This window comes from Heterobasidion irregulare, assembly GCF_000320585.1.
Source record: "Heterobasidion irregulare TC 32-1 unplaced genomic scaffold scaffold_05, whole genome shotgun sequence".
Taxonomy (NCBI): domain Eukaryota; kingdom Fungi; phylum Basidiomycota; class Agaricomycetes; order Russulales; family Bondarzewiaceae; genus Heterobasidion; species Heterobasidion irregulare.
Genome location: NW_009258201.1, coordinates 2,314,929 through 2,330,172, shown reverse-complemented (window position 1 = coordinate 2,330,172; position 15,244 = coordinate 2,314,929). Strand labels below are relative to the sequence as shown.

General features: G+C 61.0%; 6 protein-coding genes across 6 annotated transcripts; 4 read left to right on the top strand and 2 right to left on the bottom strand.

Moving 5' to 3' along the window:
* Positions 1 to 439: 439 nt before the first annotated feature.
* HETIRDRAFT_181263 (manganese peroxidase-like protein) lies at positions 440 to 2,102 on the top strand (the record flags this gene model as incomplete). The annotated part of the gene is made up of 11 exons (XM_009548392.1): positions 440 to 491; positions 554 to 749; positions 802 to 936; positions 993 to 1,114; positions 1,177 to 1,252; positions 1,316 to 1,441; positions 1,502 to 1,581; positions 1,637 to 1,672; positions 1,726 to 1,898; positions 1,966 to 2,030; positions 2,090 to 2,102. The coding sequence occupies 11 exons, from the start codon at positions 440 to 442 to the stop codon at positions 2,100 to 2,102; spliced, it is 1,074 nt and encodes a 357-aa protein (XP_009546687.1).
* A 1,995-nt stretch (positions 2,103 to 4,097) lies between these two features.
* Positions 4,098 to 5,381, top strand: HETIRDRAFT_318781 (uncharacterized protein; the record flags this gene model as incomplete). Its single annotated transcript, XM_009548391.1, has 3 exons — positions 4,098 to 4,814; positions 4,904 to 5,263; positions 5,328 to 5,381. The coding sequence occupies 3 exons, from the start codon at positions 4,098 to 4,100 to the stop codon at positions 5,379 to 5,381; spliced, it is 1,131 nt and encodes a 376-aa protein (XP_009546686.1).
* A 255-nt stretch (positions 5,382 to 5,636) lies between these two features.
* HETIRDRAFT_239432 (uncharacterized protein) lies at positions 5,637 to 7,493 on the bottom strand (the record flags this gene model as incomplete). The annotated part of the gene is made up of 8 exons (XM_009548390.1): positions 5,637 to 5,788; positions 5,965 to 6,279; positions 6,436 to 6,481; positions 6,554 to 6,686; positions 6,783 to 6,928; positions 7,032 to 7,114; positions 7,195 to 7,310; positions 7,399 to 7,493. Coding segments are annotated over 8 exons (1,086 nt in total), but the record flags the coding sequence as incomplete, so codon positions are not given.
* Positions 7,494 to 8,661: 1,168 nt separating this feature from the next.
* Positions 8,662 to 9,411, bottom strand: HETIRDRAFT_247300 (uncharacterized protein; the record flags this gene model as incomplete). Its single annotated transcript, XM_009548389.1, has 3 exons — positions 8,662 to 8,854; positions 8,968 to 9,174; positions 9,308 to 9,411. Coding segments are annotated over 3 exons (504 nt in total), but the record flags the coding sequence as incomplete, so codon positions are not given.
* Positions 9,412 to 11,534: 2,123 nt separating this feature from the next.
* On the top strand, positions 11,535 to 12,315 carry HETIRDRAFT_26766 (uncharacterized protein; the record flags this gene model as incomplete). Its single annotated transcript, XM_009547476.1, has 3 exons — positions 11,535 to 11,735; positions 11,801 to 11,959; positions 12,043 to 12,315. Coding segments are annotated over 3 exons (633 nt in total), but the record flags the coding sequence as incomplete, so codon positions are not given.
* A 186-nt stretch (positions 12,316 to 12,501) lies between these two features.
* On the top strand, positions 12,502 to 14,477 carry HETIRDRAFT_451728 (uncharacterized protein; the record flags this gene model as incomplete). The annotated part of the gene is made up of 3 exons (XM_009548388.1): positions 12,502 to 12,808; positions 13,919 to 14,312; positions 14,390 to 14,477. The coding sequence occupies 3 exons, from the start codon at positions 12,502 to 12,504 to the stop codon at positions 14,475 to 14,477; spliced, it is 789 nt and encodes a 262-aa protein (XP_009546683.1).
* Between the last annotated feature and the right edge of the window lie 767 nt (positions 14,478 to 15,244).

The window sequence follows — 15,244 nt, the reverse complement described above, 5'->3', positions numbered from 1 at the left end:
GAACAGTCCAGTGTAGTCTCCTGGTCCCTATGCTAGACCTATGCGAGACCAGGTAACGTCAAGCTCTTTGTCATAAATGATGTCGATGTCTTCTGTGTGAGGGTTTTAAAGTGAGAACCCGAAGGACTTGCGGCGGATAAAAGGAATCCCACCTTTACTTCCGTGGGTTACGACTCCGCTGCATGCGTGCTGAAACAGCATCGAACCTTTCAATGACGCGTCCGCATGTATCATTTTCCTGACTGCAGTCCATTGCAAAACCACCCATATTTCCCATCTCGGTCTAGGTCCGCATTTTGAAAACATCCAGACGCGGTCATCCAATACGTCCAGGCCGAAATCGCAAACATAAATGCTCATGCCCATGCGTCGTTAGCTCTCAGAGCTCCTTGGTTCTACACTCTTCACTCTTCCGTTCTGACAGCGCTTTGCCTCTGCAATGGCTTTGAAGATTGTTGCTATCCTCGTCGCCTTCGTGGGTGTCGCTCATGGTGAGCGCCAGTTGCACTGAGGACACCAGGTTCGAGCTTAAGCGGACGCAACATATCTACAGGCGCTGTCACCCGACGGGTAACTTGCCCTGACGGCGTCAATACAGCTACGAACGAGGTCTGCTGCCCTCTCTTCACGATTCGGGAGGATATCCAAAAGCACCTGTTCGACGGTGGAGAGTGCGGCGAGGAGGTGCACGAGTCGCTTCGTCTGACATTCCATGACGCTATTGGTTACTCGAATACGAGAAACGTCGGGTAGGTGGCTTCGTGCTGTGTACCTTCCTTCCTGTTCTAAGGGCACCATCAGCAGTGGAGGTGCTGATGGCTCGATTGTCGTCTTCTCCGAACGTGAGATGACGTACGCGGCCAATAATGGCATCGAAGACATCATCGAGTCGCAGAAGCCGTTCATCGCCAAGCACAACATATCCGCGGGTGACTTGTATGTGTCGTTCCTGTCTCGATCGGGCCCGCGGTCTAACGTGCGCCTCTCGTCAGCGTTCAATTTGCCGGCGCCGTCGGCGTGTCTAACTGCCCTGGCGCCCCCCGCCTGGAGTTCATGTTCGGCCGTCCCGACCCCGTCGCCCCCGCCGACGACCTCACGGTCCCTGAGCCTTTCCGCAAGCACATGTTTCCTGATTGTCCGGCGAGCTTGGAATTGATAATCTGGCCCTCTTTCTAGACTCGGTTGATCAGATTCTGGCCCGCTTCGACGATGCAGGTTTCAATCCCGACGAGGTCGTAGCTCTGCTTGCGTCGTGAGTGTCACGTCACTCGCCCAACCATGCTAACGGTGTTGACCGCGAGAACTCATTCCATAGTCACTCCGTAGCGGGCGCCGACAACGTCGACGAGACCATCCCCGGCACGCCCTTTGACTCTACCCCAAGTTCATTCGATACTCAATTCTTTATCGAGACTCAGCTCCATGGTACTCAGTGGCCGGGGTACGCTGTCCTCTTACTAATATCTGCTGTGCGGCAGCTGAGCGACTGAAACCGATTCAGAGTGGGAAACAACAAGGGTGAGGTCCAGTCCCCTATGGGTGGTGAGATGCGTCTTCAGTCCGATGCGGCCTTGGCAAGAGGTCAGTTGCAACGCCTTTATTTGAAGCTTTGATCACCGGCTAACGTTCCAGGAAGACCCTCGCACAGCATGCGCTTGGCAAGACCTCGCTGGTTAGTATTGTCTTCTCCCATCTAGGCATCGTCTGATAGACATCTCCAAACAGCCCAGCAATCCAAGATGATGGCCGCATTCAGAGATGCAATGGCTAAGATGGCCATCCTAGGCCAAGACAGAAGTCAACTGGTGGATTGCTCGGAGGTCATCCCGGACCCTCAGCCGGTGAAGAACAGGCCTCATTACCCCGCTGGGTTTGACATCAACGATATCGAACAAATGGTGCGTATATGATCCTGTTCATTGAACTTCCCTGTCGCTCCTTAGCTAATATATGCACCTACAATAGTGCGATGCGCAACCCTACCCGGCGCTCGCCACGGATCCTGGCCCAAAAACCGCGGTATCTCCTGTGTAAGCTGCCTCCCGTTCGTATGTTGACTCGGGTTGCTGAATCTGCCTCAATACTGCAGCCCTCCATCTTAGCATACTGCTCATCTCTCGATGGGGTCCTCTTTTCTGCTGTTCTCCGGGTTTAGGAGATTGTGTTTAGCTATCTTTTCATGCAATTCAAAGACGATAAGTATGAGGAACAACGATCGTGGAAGCGTATATCTTCTGCAAGTTATGAGAATCTGTATTCGGAGGACATCCCCAATTTTGGCCCTACATGATACGTGCATAGCCCGTTGAGCTTCAGCAGTGGCAGAGCCTCGAAAGACGAAGCGATGTGTTAAAGTGGAGGTCTCTTAGCAGAGATCCGGGTGTAGAGGGTGACAACGGTGATCGCGTTTCGTTCGCTGAACTGATTGAATGGGGAATTGTTTCCTGCACGATCGCCCTACGCTCCGACGAGTAGGCGAACAGTTCGAACGTGTATGTTCTAGACAAATTCAGGATATGAGCGGTGTTTTCAGCCCAAGTCAAAATTTAGATACCGGTGTCTCTAGCGTGCTGTGTTAACAGATAGCGGGAGATGGCCCAAAATATGACGAGGACTGCGAAAAAGCATACTGGGCTGTTTTGAGTGATATAGACAGCAATGAGACGATCGGGATCCACTACACACGGAGAGCGAAACCGATTTCAGTTGCTGGTCGCCATGTCATTTGTCGAGATGGCAGTTTGGATGTGGCATTGTCCGCAACGGACGCCGCCGTCGGCGTTGAAAGGATAGGAGCCATCTTCCTCTGAGTGTTCACGAGGCCAATGCGGTTGCAAGACCTTGAGCTCGAGCAATGAAGCTTTATGCTTATGCTTACCGCCCTATCTCTGCGATGTCGTCGAAGACAGATGTAATGTGATTCCTACACCCCAACACCTGGCGGTGTGAATTATGATAACCAGGCGCGATCCCGCGACATGCCGGCTGCATTGAAGCAGGGGAAGCGCTAAAAAGTTGGATATACTTTCCCCACACCTGCTTCATATCGGTATCCGTCTGTTTGGATGTAGACGCTATGCCTTACTAATCTCGCAGCTTGTGAAACTCCGAGGACATGCTGAGGCCTCTTGTTGGAAGGAAAGGCTACGATGTAATCTGGAGGGCCACATACCTGTAGCTTTTCATAACATTCAAGCGCACATCAGATCACCTCCGCCTGTAGGCCACAGAGATCATCATTACCGCGATAGTTTGAAGCCAGTCTGCTGCAGCAACAACTGTCTTGAACTCACTGGACAACACGTTGTGATATTCTGGTTGGAAAAATAAAGATGGAAGAAAAGAGGTAACCTGAGGCCTGGGGGCAGTGAGGGCGTCTGGTGGCATGGCGGGGCTCCAAATCCAGAACCGAGCTGAACCAAACCATCCCACCCATGCTTTTGTTTCTTTTTTGACATCCGTGTTCGAGTAGGTCATCACTTACAATCTCTTTATGCGATATACGCTGCACCCGCCTGCACTGGCATCAGAACGCGTTTTGACCATAAAAGTGACGTGGAGATGCCAGTGGGCCCTCAATTGTTCGCCATCCAGGGTCCTGTGGCAGCACGGCCTCGATGCCCACGCTATATTTCGCCAGTCAACACGATCCAGCAACCGCCGAAGCTCTGCCCACAATATGACATACACGTGAAGGTCCATGCTCCAGGTCCTGACGGTCAAACACAGACACGCATCCGACGGAAATCTTGATCTCTCTCCTCTGGCTTTCTCGTTCTCAGCTGGAGAGACACACGGACGTCGCCTTATGACTACCCGGGTGAACTCCTAGCGAGGCCCTCCAGCTTCAATTGATGGGCCACAAAATTCATCGTGGCTCGATTTTTGTGTGGCAAAGGCTCTGGTAACGCTTGGGCGAGCCACCGATCTGTTATGAAGTGGAGCTCGCGGGCCAGTCCATCGACAGTGGCGGCCAAAGCGATCGCGAAGGCCTATGCACCTCCAAGCGGGCCAGGGTATAAGTGTCGCGCCAGCCCTCGACTGTCCTCCCCATCCCCTCCACTTCCACTCGATCGGCGTCCCCGCTCTGCTCACAAATGTATATGCCTCCACGAATGCAATATGGTGCTTCCGGTGACCAGATGCAAACACACGTCCCGTACGCGCCCCCGTATTACAACACTGCCCTCCCTCCGTATCCAGGCGCCGTTCCTATGTATGGAATGGCGTACCGGGCGCCGTTCAACACGATCCCCACGGCCCAGCCTTTCGTACCCGCCCACGTGCCACCGCCCCCGTCGATGATCTACGCCTCGCATCCCGCGCCGTCCCACGATGCCGACGAGCCGCGTCTCCCTTCTGACAACATGTGGTACGGCAGCCCCAGCCCCGCCCCCAGGGCTGCATCCTACACCGCGATCGCTGCAAAAGAAATGATGGTCTACCTCGACCAAGCCGCCGCCGCGCAAGGCGCAGACCACGCGAGCCGCCTGCCCCACCTCGGGCCGACGCCCGTCGCGCGCACGTACACGCACCACATCATCGACGCCCTCGGCGCCCCGAACGAGGCGCGCCTAAAAGACCACGCGCGCAACGTCTCGACGCTCCGCCCCTGGACGCCGCAGCGCCTGCGCGACCTCGCGTTCTGCATCGTGTGGGAGGTCGTCACCGCGCCGCCGCACGTCCACTCCTCAAAGCTCGCAAGCCTGACGTGCTTGGTCGGCGACGCGTTCTCGACCGCCGCCGATCCGGAGTCGTACGCGGAGCACGTCAGGCGGTATGCGCTGGCGACGTTCAGGGGCTGGTGGAAGCGGGTACGCCGCGTCGTTCATTTCAGCTGCCGCGTGCCGCTGGCCCCGCTGACCCCGCCGACCCTTCTTGTCATCGTTACCTCTCTCCGTAGGACCTGGCCACCTCGGTCTTCCGCGTCGATCCCACGGCGCGTCGCGCGCAGACCGAGCGCGCGCTGAACCTCGCCATCTACATGGGATACCTCTACGTAGCCGGGTACCTAAGCAGCGCGGACCTCGTCGACGCCGCGCGCACGCTCGTCGCGGGGGGCATCACGCACTCCGAGCAGCTCGTCGCGCTGCGCGACCTCCTGGCGCAGTCCACCGCGGGCCTCTCGAGCGCGCCCGCCCACGAGCAGAGCACCATGAGCGCCGTCATGCGCGACGTCGCCGCCAAGGGCGCCGGCTTGCGCGAAGAGCAGAGCTTGAGGGGCGCGCCCGTCGAGAGCGCGGAGCTGCGCACGCTCGTCGATGTGAGCTTGCGGCCTTTTTCTCGATCGCCGTGTTTTTTATTTTATCTTACTAACGACGCCGCAGGATATACTCAGCCTGGGGCGCGCGGGCCTCGGTGCATCTTTCAAGGGCTTTTAGATCAGCAGGGACCAGCGCGCCACCGCCGCTCCCTCCCCGATGTACTGTATCTCTCCTTCCCGCTTATTTATCACGACTCCATCGCTGCTCTCCTCTTGTACCATTGTATTCATACCTGCCGCACATAATGCCACATCTTCGCACTGACTCGTCCCGCCGCTGCCTGTGCCTATGCTTGTGCCCCGCGCGTCTGATCTCCTATCACGATGCCCCACCGACGGCCTGCGCGTGTGCCCGCGCCGCGCCGCGCCCGCCGATATGCTCCCGCGCCCAGCGCGCCGTGTCCTGCCGCGCGTTCAGCAGCGGGTCGAGCGGCGCGAGCGCCCACCGCGCGTCGGTGCCGCGCGCGGCGGGCTCTGCGCAGTAGATCGCGAGCATCGCCGAGGAGAGGTAGGTGTGGTACGGGTCTGCGCGAGCGAGCGAGCGAGCGAGCGAGCGGCGCGCATATGCGCATGCGGGCACCCGTCCGTCGAGGTCGGGTCAGACCAAACCAAAGCGCGAGGTCAGAAAAGTCAGACGCAGCAACGGCAGACAGAGACACAGCGAGAAAGCGCGGGGGGCGGGGGCGGACGCGCGCACGCACCGGGATGCTCGCCCGGCGCCTTCGCGATCCCGCCGAACCGGAACTGGCAGCGCGCGACGAAGCGTGCGAGCGCGCGCGCGTCGACGAGCGTGTCTGCGCCGAGCACGCGCAGCGCGGCGCCGCACCAGAAGCCGTAGCACGCGTCTGCGGCCTTGCCCGTGCGCCCGCAGAACCCGCCGTCGGCGCTTTGCTTCTGCACGAGCCACCGCACGGTGTGTGCGCGTTGGGCGGGGGGGAGGCGGGCGGGTGGGGGCGGCGGTGTTGGTGTTGGCGTTGGTGGTGGTGATGACGATGATGATGGTGTTGATGACGGTGCTGATGACGGTGTTGGTGTTGGTGTTGGTGTTGGTGATGATGATGGTGATGACGATGGCGGAGGCGCGAGGTGGATGCACGCGAGCGCGCAGTAGGTCGTGCCGCCTGCAAAGCCGAGGTCAGCGGCGGCAGCGACAGATGTACCGAAGAACGAACCCTGTGCCTCGCAATGCGGCGCCTGCCCATACCCGCCCTCGAAAGTCTGCGATCGCGGGTGTCAGACCGTTCCTCGCCTCTGACCCCTGTAGAAGTAGAAGAAGGCGGGGCGGCTCACCCTGCAGCGCGCGACGAACGCGAGCGCGCGGTCGACGTCGACGCGCGTCCAGTCGTCGAGCATCGCGCAGATCGCGAAGGCGCAGTAGCTCATGCGGAGGTCGGCGTCGCGCGCGCCGGGCGTCGTCGCGAAGCTGTGCGCGGCGAGCGGCGATCAGCGAGTGCGAGCGTGCGAGCGAGCGCGGAAACGGGAATCGAGTGAAATCACGGGCGGGCAGGTGCGCACTCACCTGCCGTCCGGGCCCTGGCACGCGCCGACGAACCTGGCGAGCCCCGGGCGGTCGAGCGGCGCAAAGTCGTCGCGGAGGATGGCGAGCGCCTGGAGCGCGGTGTAGGTCATGATGAGGTTCGGTGCCGAGCATGGGCCGTACACGTCCTGGCGCGGGCGAGGGCGGGCGCGGTGGAGGGGGGGGGGGATGTACAGGGGGAAAAGGAGAGGCTCAGGCACGCGAGAGGGGCAGAGGGAGACGCGCACGGACAGGTGGGTGGCACGACGGCGGCGGCGGGGGCTCGTTGGTCGTCGCGAGCGGGCCTGGGCGGAACCCGGACCCGTGCGCGCCCGCTGCGAACAGCGGCGGGGGCGGGGGTGGTGGCCGCAGACGTGAGATCGCGTGCGCGGAGGACGAGGAGGAGGGGACGCACTGGCTTGTTGTGCCCATATCCAAGCGCGCCAGCCCTCGCTGTCCGTCGTGCTGACCTTGTCGTCGACGAGGCCGTACAGGTCCAGTATCCCGAGGCAATAAAAGCCCACGGCCATCCTGCGCGTTGGTCAGCGCCCCGCGCGTGTGCCCCTCCCCGCGCCCGCGCCCACGCCCACGCCCACGCCCCCGCACGTCGCGCACGCACCTGGAGGAGTCGAACTCGACGAGGCTGGAGGGCAGGCCCTGGAGGCATCTGTTGCTGTGGCCCGCGTGCCCGAGCCTGTTCAGCGCCGGGAGCCGGTCCGCGTCTGGGTCTGCCATTCGGCGCCACTGGTAGCCACTAGTATTGGATGCAACCCTCGATGCAGATGGGTACGCGGCAGACGGCGCACAGACGGTGAATGCGGTCGTGTGGACGTAGACGTGGATGGCGATGGCGATGGCGATGGCGATGGCGATGAAGCGAGGCGCAAGAAGCGAAGCACACGCGACGTTCGACTCGCCCGGTGCGCGTCCACGTCCGCGTCCAAGTCCGCGACGCCGGATGTCCGATGTCCGCCCGGGGCTCGCGGGCCTCCGCCTCTCGCTCACACAGGCTCAGGGACCCGGCCGTAGACGCCCTCAGCCTCTGTCAGCCCACGCCACGCCGCAGACGGACTTACTCCCTGCTCAAAGACGCAATGACTTGGTACTTAGTCCTTGGGCAGCACTCAGACTTAGGCTTAAGCTCGAGCTTCGCGCAGGCGCTGAACGCCAGCGCCAGCGCCAGCCAGGGACATTACGTTACTCACGCTCGGCACTAAGTCATCTTACGGTATCAGGCATACGAGGGACGTGCAGGCGCGCTCTCTCTCTCGGGGCGGTCGAGGACCGACGGCTTCTGAGGCGAGGGAGAGGGAGGGGGAGAGGGAGAGAGCACGATACTAGGATAGGTTATGGTTATGGTTATGGTTATGGCTATGGCTATGGGAGAATCGCACCCCCGAATGACCACACGCACACGCACACGCACACGCTCGAGACGTTGAACAGTACTGCGGAATGGAATGCAAGCAACAACGAGAAACGAGAAACGAGACGAAGCGAAGCGAGAGAGAGGAAGAGAGAGGCAGAGAGGACAACAAGCACACGGAGCACACGAGCCGCTGCGGCGTAAACAGAACAGAAAAGAAAAGAAAAGACTCGAATCAAATCAAATCAAAGAAAAAGGAAACGAAATGAGAAAGGAAACGGAGATGAAAACCCGACGAAGACACAGTGCGGACGCGAAAGCGCCCCCGTTTCCAAGAAGAAGACGACGACGACGACGACGACGACGCCCTCACATCGACGCCATCCCCACGCCCTGGAACCCGCCCCTCTGCACAGCCGCCGCCACCGCCGCCGCCTGCTGCTGCACCTGCTGCTGCTGTGCCTGCGCCTGCTGCATCGCGGGCGTATTCAGCTGCAGCCCCATCCCCGGCGCGAACGCCGCCTGGCTCTTCTCCTCGAGGTCCCCATACAGCACCGTCATCTCCTTGCGCTCCTTGCCCCACCCCTCGGGGTCCCAGAACGTGTACGTCCCCTGCTCCCCGTTCGGCACCTTCTGCGACTGCGCCGTCCCGCTCTCCTTCGTCAGCCACAGCCGCAGCTCCTTGTGGTACCGCCAGTTCCGGTTGTACCTGTCGTTGCCGCCGCCATCATCGCGATCGCGATCGCAGTCGGTCGGTCGGTCGGTCGGTCAATCAGTCAGCGAGAGGCCCGCGCGCGCGCGAGAGAGAGAAAAACCACGCACAGCTCCTGCGCCGCGACCTCCTGCAGCGCGTCCCGCGGCGCCGAGTAAAACATGAAGAACAGCGTGTCGTCGCTGAACGCCGCCGCCTTGTTCGGCCCCGGCGCAGGCGGCTGCACGTTGTAGCACGCCGGCAGGTGGAAGTCCGGCTCGACCGCGTGCGCCGCCGACGCGTCCGCCCACGGCGTGATGAACGTCGAGTACAGGTTCCTGTACCGCGCAATCCGTCGGTCAGCACGTCGGTCGCGCGCTTCGCGGCGTATGGGTATGAGGAAAAAGTGTAGGGGAGTAGGAGGAGCGGGAGTGGAACAGAGCAAAAATAAAAATCGGCGAGCGCACGCACCCCTGATGCTGCATATCCAGCCCCATCGTCCCCAGATCCGTCCCCACCCCGAGCAAATTCTGGTCCAAGTCCGCGTTCTTGATCATCGCGAGCAGGCCCAGCAGGCCCCACCGGTCCGCGGCCGACACCAGCACCTGCTGCGCCGGCGTCTGCGGCAGCGGCGCCGTCGACGGGGCACCCGTATGCTGTTGAGGTTGGGGTTGTTGAGCCTGGGGCTGCGACGGCGCTGCGTCGGCGGGCGCGACGCCGTTCCCGTTCCCGTTGCCGGCGAACGGCGTCTGCGACCGCGCGCCCTGCTGCTGCTGCTGTGACTGTGCCGAGGGCAGAGGTACGCCCGGCGGCGCGTTGAGCGGGTGATTTTGTGGATGCTGGTGTTGAGGCTGTTGTTGCGCCTGAGCTTGAGCGGATCCGTTTTGCAGGCTCTGCGCGGTCGCCGCGGCGGCAGCGGTGGGTGCGATGGATGCGGGGGCGGGGGCGGAGGCGGGGGTGGGGGCGGACGTCGTGGTGGTTGTAGTGGGAGCCGCTTGTCCTGCGCCCGGCGAGTTCCACGCGGCGTGTCCGATCGTGTTCAGCTTGAGCGCGTAGTTCTGTGCGGAGGAGAGGGAGGAGCAGTCGTCTGGTCAGCGAGTGTCGCCCTCACGCGCCGAGCAAGCGATCAAAGAAGAAAAAGGAAAAGATCAAGGATAAAAGAGAGCGGAAGGAAAAAAGCGTGTGTCCATGCCCATGTACTCGTACTCGTACTCGCACATACGAAAAAAAACCACGCACTCGCTGTTTTTCCGTTTCCGCCTGCAAGCCCTGATGCATGGCCCCGCCTCTCGGACCGAGGTTCAGCAGCCCAGGCTGCTGCTGCTGGCCGCCCAGCGCACCCAGCGCACCCGCCAGCGACCCGACCCTCTGCTGCTCCGCGTGCACCCCGTTCAGCCCCGGCGGATGGCCCTCGTGCGATGGCGTCTGCGACGGCGCGGGCGGCTGCTGATGCTGCTGGTGTTGGTTATGCGACTGCTGCTGCTGATGGTGTTGCTGATGGTGTTGTTGGTGCTGCTGGTGCTGGTGCTGGTGCTGTTGCTGTTGCACAGCCCCGCCGAGCGCAGGAAAATCGTCCGCCGTAAAGTCCCTCGGCTGGCCCGCACCCGCACCCGCACCCGCCGCATTTCCTCCCCCAACGCCGCCGCCGCCTCCCCCCGCACCATTACCGCCCGCGCCCGCCGCGCCGCCGTTCCCAGGCTGCACGCCCGTACCCGCCTGGCTCGCATAGCTCGTCGGGAGCCCCGCGTCGCTGCTCGACGGCGCGAGCGCGAGCGCGGCAGCGGCGTGGGTGGTCGCGGGGGTCGAGCCGAGCGCGGGGAAGTCATTCGGGTCGAAGCCGGCTCCGGCGTCGCTCGCGGAGGAGACGGAGGGCGGGGCAGGGGCACTGAGGCTGAGGTTTGGGTTCGGCGTCGGGTTTGGGGTGAGGTGCGGGGGGAGGCCGTGTGTTGGGGGTGGGGGCTGCGTGGGCTGCTGCTGTTGCTGTTGCTGCTGCTGTTGTTGCTGCTGATGCTGCTGTTGTTGCTGCTGTTGCTGTTGCTGTTGCTGTTGCTGCTGCTGTTGGAGCTGCTGCTGGATGTGCTGCTGCTGTTGCTGGAGCTGCGTCTGATGCTGATGCTGTGGTTGCTGCTGCTGCTGCTGCTGAGCCTGCTGCTGCTGCTGCAGACCGCCGCCAAACGCAAAGCCCTGCGCGCGCTGGACGAAGCCAGGGGACGGCTGGGGGATGATGCCCTGAGGCGGGCGGTGGGCGGGGAGGCCGGGGTAGGCGGGGATGACGTTGCGCGGGGGCATGGGGTAGGCGGGGTAGGGCCCGCGGAAGGGCCCTGCGAGGGCGGGGTTGGGGCCAAGGCTGGGCGGGCGCTGCGGGGGCTGACCTGGGCGCGAGGTCAATAAGGGTGCGGATGCGGCAGACGGGCGCGAGCCGCTGCGGTTACCTGGACGGTTCATGGCGAGAGGCTGGGAGTGTGCGTGTGTGACGGCGGCGGCGATGGCGGCGATGGCGACGATGTCGGCGACGATGGGGTGGGCGACGACGGGGAGGACGACGACGGCGGGGATGATTTGTGGATGGTGGTCACGGACGAAAAGGAGAGTTGACGGTTCTTTGGCCGCCCGACGCCACTCCCTTTCCGGTCCACCCATGCAGGTCCGCGCCCTCGCCGTCCTCCTCCTCCTCCTCCCTCGCTCACCTCTCCGTCCACAGGTCCTCAACCCCCGCGCGAGCCTCCTCTCGAACTACGAGGTCCTCGCCCTCCTCAAAGACCTCGAGGCCGACTACCTCGCAAAGGCAAAAACTGCCCTTCGCATAAAAAAAGAGGAAGAGGCAGCCGGCACCGCGCACAGCGGCGCACACGACCTGCTCGACGACGTCGCGCCCAACCTCAGGACCATCGAGCTCGAGGTCCGTCCGCAGCGCCCCCGCCCGCCTCCATCGATCCCGCTGACGTGTGTGAGCGCGCGCACTAGGCCATCCCGTACCTCTCGGCGCCCTACCAGCCCACGCGCGCCCAGTCCGCCCCCGGCATCGCGCGCCTCACGCGCAGCCTCGCAGCCTACGCCCTCACCAAGCCCGAAAAGCTCCAGATCGTCAACCTCGCCCCGACCGCCGCCGTCGAGCTCTACGTCGTGCGTCCCGCCCCCGCCGCGCTCCCTCTCCCGCCCTTGCCTCTCGCTCACCCGCTCTGCCTCACATCTACCTCTGTGAGCAGATCGTCGAGGAGCTCGAGGACAGGCTCGGAGACAAGATGGACGACGTCCTCGACCACGTGCGCGCGTCCCTCTCTGACCCCGACCCCGCACTGGCACTGGCATCCCACCCCGACACCGACACCGCCTTCGACTACGGCACAACGCAGCCCCTCTATCAGCCGCGCACCGAGCACTGGGCGCCCGACGCGCTCGACGCCAGCGCGGACGTCGAGTTCGTCGACGCCGGCGAGGGCATGGGCGTCGAGGGCGACCTCGACGTGGACGCGGACGACGACGACTGAGCGCAGCGTCTGGCGCTTATGTGTCCTCTCTTTTGATATGGCTCTATGTACGTGTACGTGTATCCCTGTATCTGCATCTGTGTCGAATCATCTACTCGCGTCGCTGCACGCCACGACCGTGACCATGCGAGCCCCCACCACCCGCACCCGCACTCTTTGCGTGACGGACGATGCACGATGCACGATGCACAATCCACAATCCACGAGCACCGCACTGCACTGCACACCGACCGACCGACCCCGACCGACCCCGACCGAACACGCACGCACAGCTTGCGCCGCTCTCGTCGCAACTGCGTGCGCGCGACCGACTTTTGCATCTCCGCGCATCCCTGGCGCTCAGCCCGCCCTGCTCAGCTCGTCGCAGCTCAACCCGCCACAGCCTGCCCAGCGCAGCCCAGCCCAGCGCTCCGTCGTATCGCGTTCAAAGCAAGCGACGCCGCGCGCTCGTCTGAGCATGCCCATGCCAAAATTGCTCTGGCAGGTACTATCCCTGGACCAGTAGTGAACAGCCGCTATATCTTCTTTCACACCAGAGCGGCTGTCTTATAGATATTTGGGGAGGTTTATATATGTGTTTAAAATGACTGTGTATTCTTTGAGACTTGTACGAAAAGCGCGTGGAGCAGGAGAGAGAAAATCAAGGGAAGTATGGCTCTCTGCCGCATCTAAGAGTCCAGATCCCAAAGATCCCTTACTCTGAACCTCATATTAAAAATAAATCAGGAGATATATGTAAGTACACATCCTGTGAAAAAAAAATCCGGGGGTGGTCAGTAGAGAGCTTACGCTCAAAATAAAACCTTGACGAAAGAGACTCGAAAGAGGGTGGGCAGAGTGACTTCGGCCTTCGGAGAGGTGACTTTTCGAAGCTCCGACATGTGCAGGTGGCGGACCTTGCGACCTGCAAGCCGTCGGACTTCTAATCGGCACGCGTGACTCAGTGTGACTAAGTGCTCGGACTGATAGTTCAACTCTGGGGTCTATGCCGTTTTTCGAGTCTCCCTCCTCGGTCACTGCCCGACAATCTTTCCTCTCCCTCAATAATTACAAGAAAATCAGCATAGTGAAATTAAGACACTTTTTCAGGTATGTACGTAGATTTCATAATGGTTAGAGAGGTTGTGGGAGCTAGACGGCTAAAATGCCTAAACCCTGTTCAACTGTGGTCCAGGGATAGTAGGTGCGATGCAAACGCCGTCTCCTTTATTATTTTATCAAATCCCATTTATTGTCTTATCAGGGTAATAGAACCTATGTTAGACATAATGATTCTCCCTGCTCTTTCCTCTGTGCCTGATCTCACCTCCGAACCAGCCCTGGTTGTATGAATTTGAGAGTTGAATCTTGCCGACAAGTTTTGTGTGAGGGTTAGGCTCGTTCGAGAATGATGCTTGCCCGTTTGCGCGAGCATGCACGAGTGAGAGACGCGAAACCTGTGGGTTGGCGAAGATTGCCATGGGGGAGAGGACTCGAGCCGAACAGGCGTGGCGCGTCGTGCGGTCGATGATGGTCGGTTGGCATGAGCGGGTATTGGCCAGAAAAACCCCAACAACTCCTTCAAACCTAAGCCTCACGCAACCAGTTGACCCAGTCCCTCCCCCAGACCTTCCTGCTCCTCAACCGGTACGCCCGACCCCCCTTTCAACACGCCGTCTCCTCCAGCGGCGCCGCACGGCAATGCGGGGCTCTTTGGACGTGCGGGCTCGTGTGAAGCTCGTTCGTGCTGGACGACATGGGAGGGTCGTGCCGCAGGACTGCGTTCGACATTCGACGTTCGGGGTCGTGGTGCTGTTATTGCATGACCCCGCGTATCATTGGACGCGGCTGTGCGGTGGCCTCGCTAGACGTGGTCGTGTCCTCCAGGACGCGGCGCTGCCCGATTTCTTTCGGGTATACAAGGCGTTAGCATCCAGGGATTGGCACGCACGGAACACCTTACGCCGCACGCCTTGCATCCCTTTTCTGAGCACCGCCACCGTCCACCTGTGCGAAGGTGCGCGCTGCCGTGTTCGACTGGGCAGTGATCGCGCTATGACTGTTCCTTCCGATACTTTTATATCAGTGCCACGAGGACGGTAGCTGAGTCGGGCACCGAACTGTACCCGTCGGCGAGACGCAAGGGTCGGGTCGGGTCGATTCAGCTTCGATGACCGCGTTCGGTCTGTTTTTATACGTGTAGCACCTACTGCCTGAACGAACTTTTGTTGGATAACGTATCTGCACGAAGCAAACATAGAGAAGGAGCTGGCACGATCGTGAGTGATTCATAAAAGATAGCAACGGGAAGTCATTGCAGGCGATGGGCAGCGAAGGATAGAATTGTGATTCACTTCCACAATCTCGAACTTTCACGTCTCAAAAGGAAACGATGGACATAATGAATCGAGTGATGCTGATTGTTACGAATGAAGAGATTGACCTGGGGAGGATGGGGATTATTTACAACCAGGCATAGTAGCACCGAAATTTGGGAAAGGGGGGGGGGATGTAACACGTCGGGAAGTAAACCCTCGAGAGCAGAAAGAAAAAAGAGGAAAAGTCGAGGCTTTCTGAAGCACACCATGACGTTCTAATTCTTGGGTTTACGGCTACAGGAATCGCACGATCGATGGGCGTCAGTCGGCAAGCAAGCAGACAGATTTGGGGCCACTCACTCGCTGGCCTTCACAGTCGCCGAGCCCAGCAACGAGGTGGGCGGACCGTCGTTGAGACAAGAGAGGGGGGCTCGTTTGCGTACAGATCCGCCCACCGCGGCAGGATTCGAGTTGACGGTCGCCTGCGTGGCCGTCAGTGTCGAGGCAGGCGGATTCAAGGAGATAGTCGTCCCCACCTTGATCACGCTCGCGTTGTCCGTCGCGTTGTCCGTCCCCGCACCGATACACCTCTGTGCACCCAACCAACGGAACGTCAGATACAG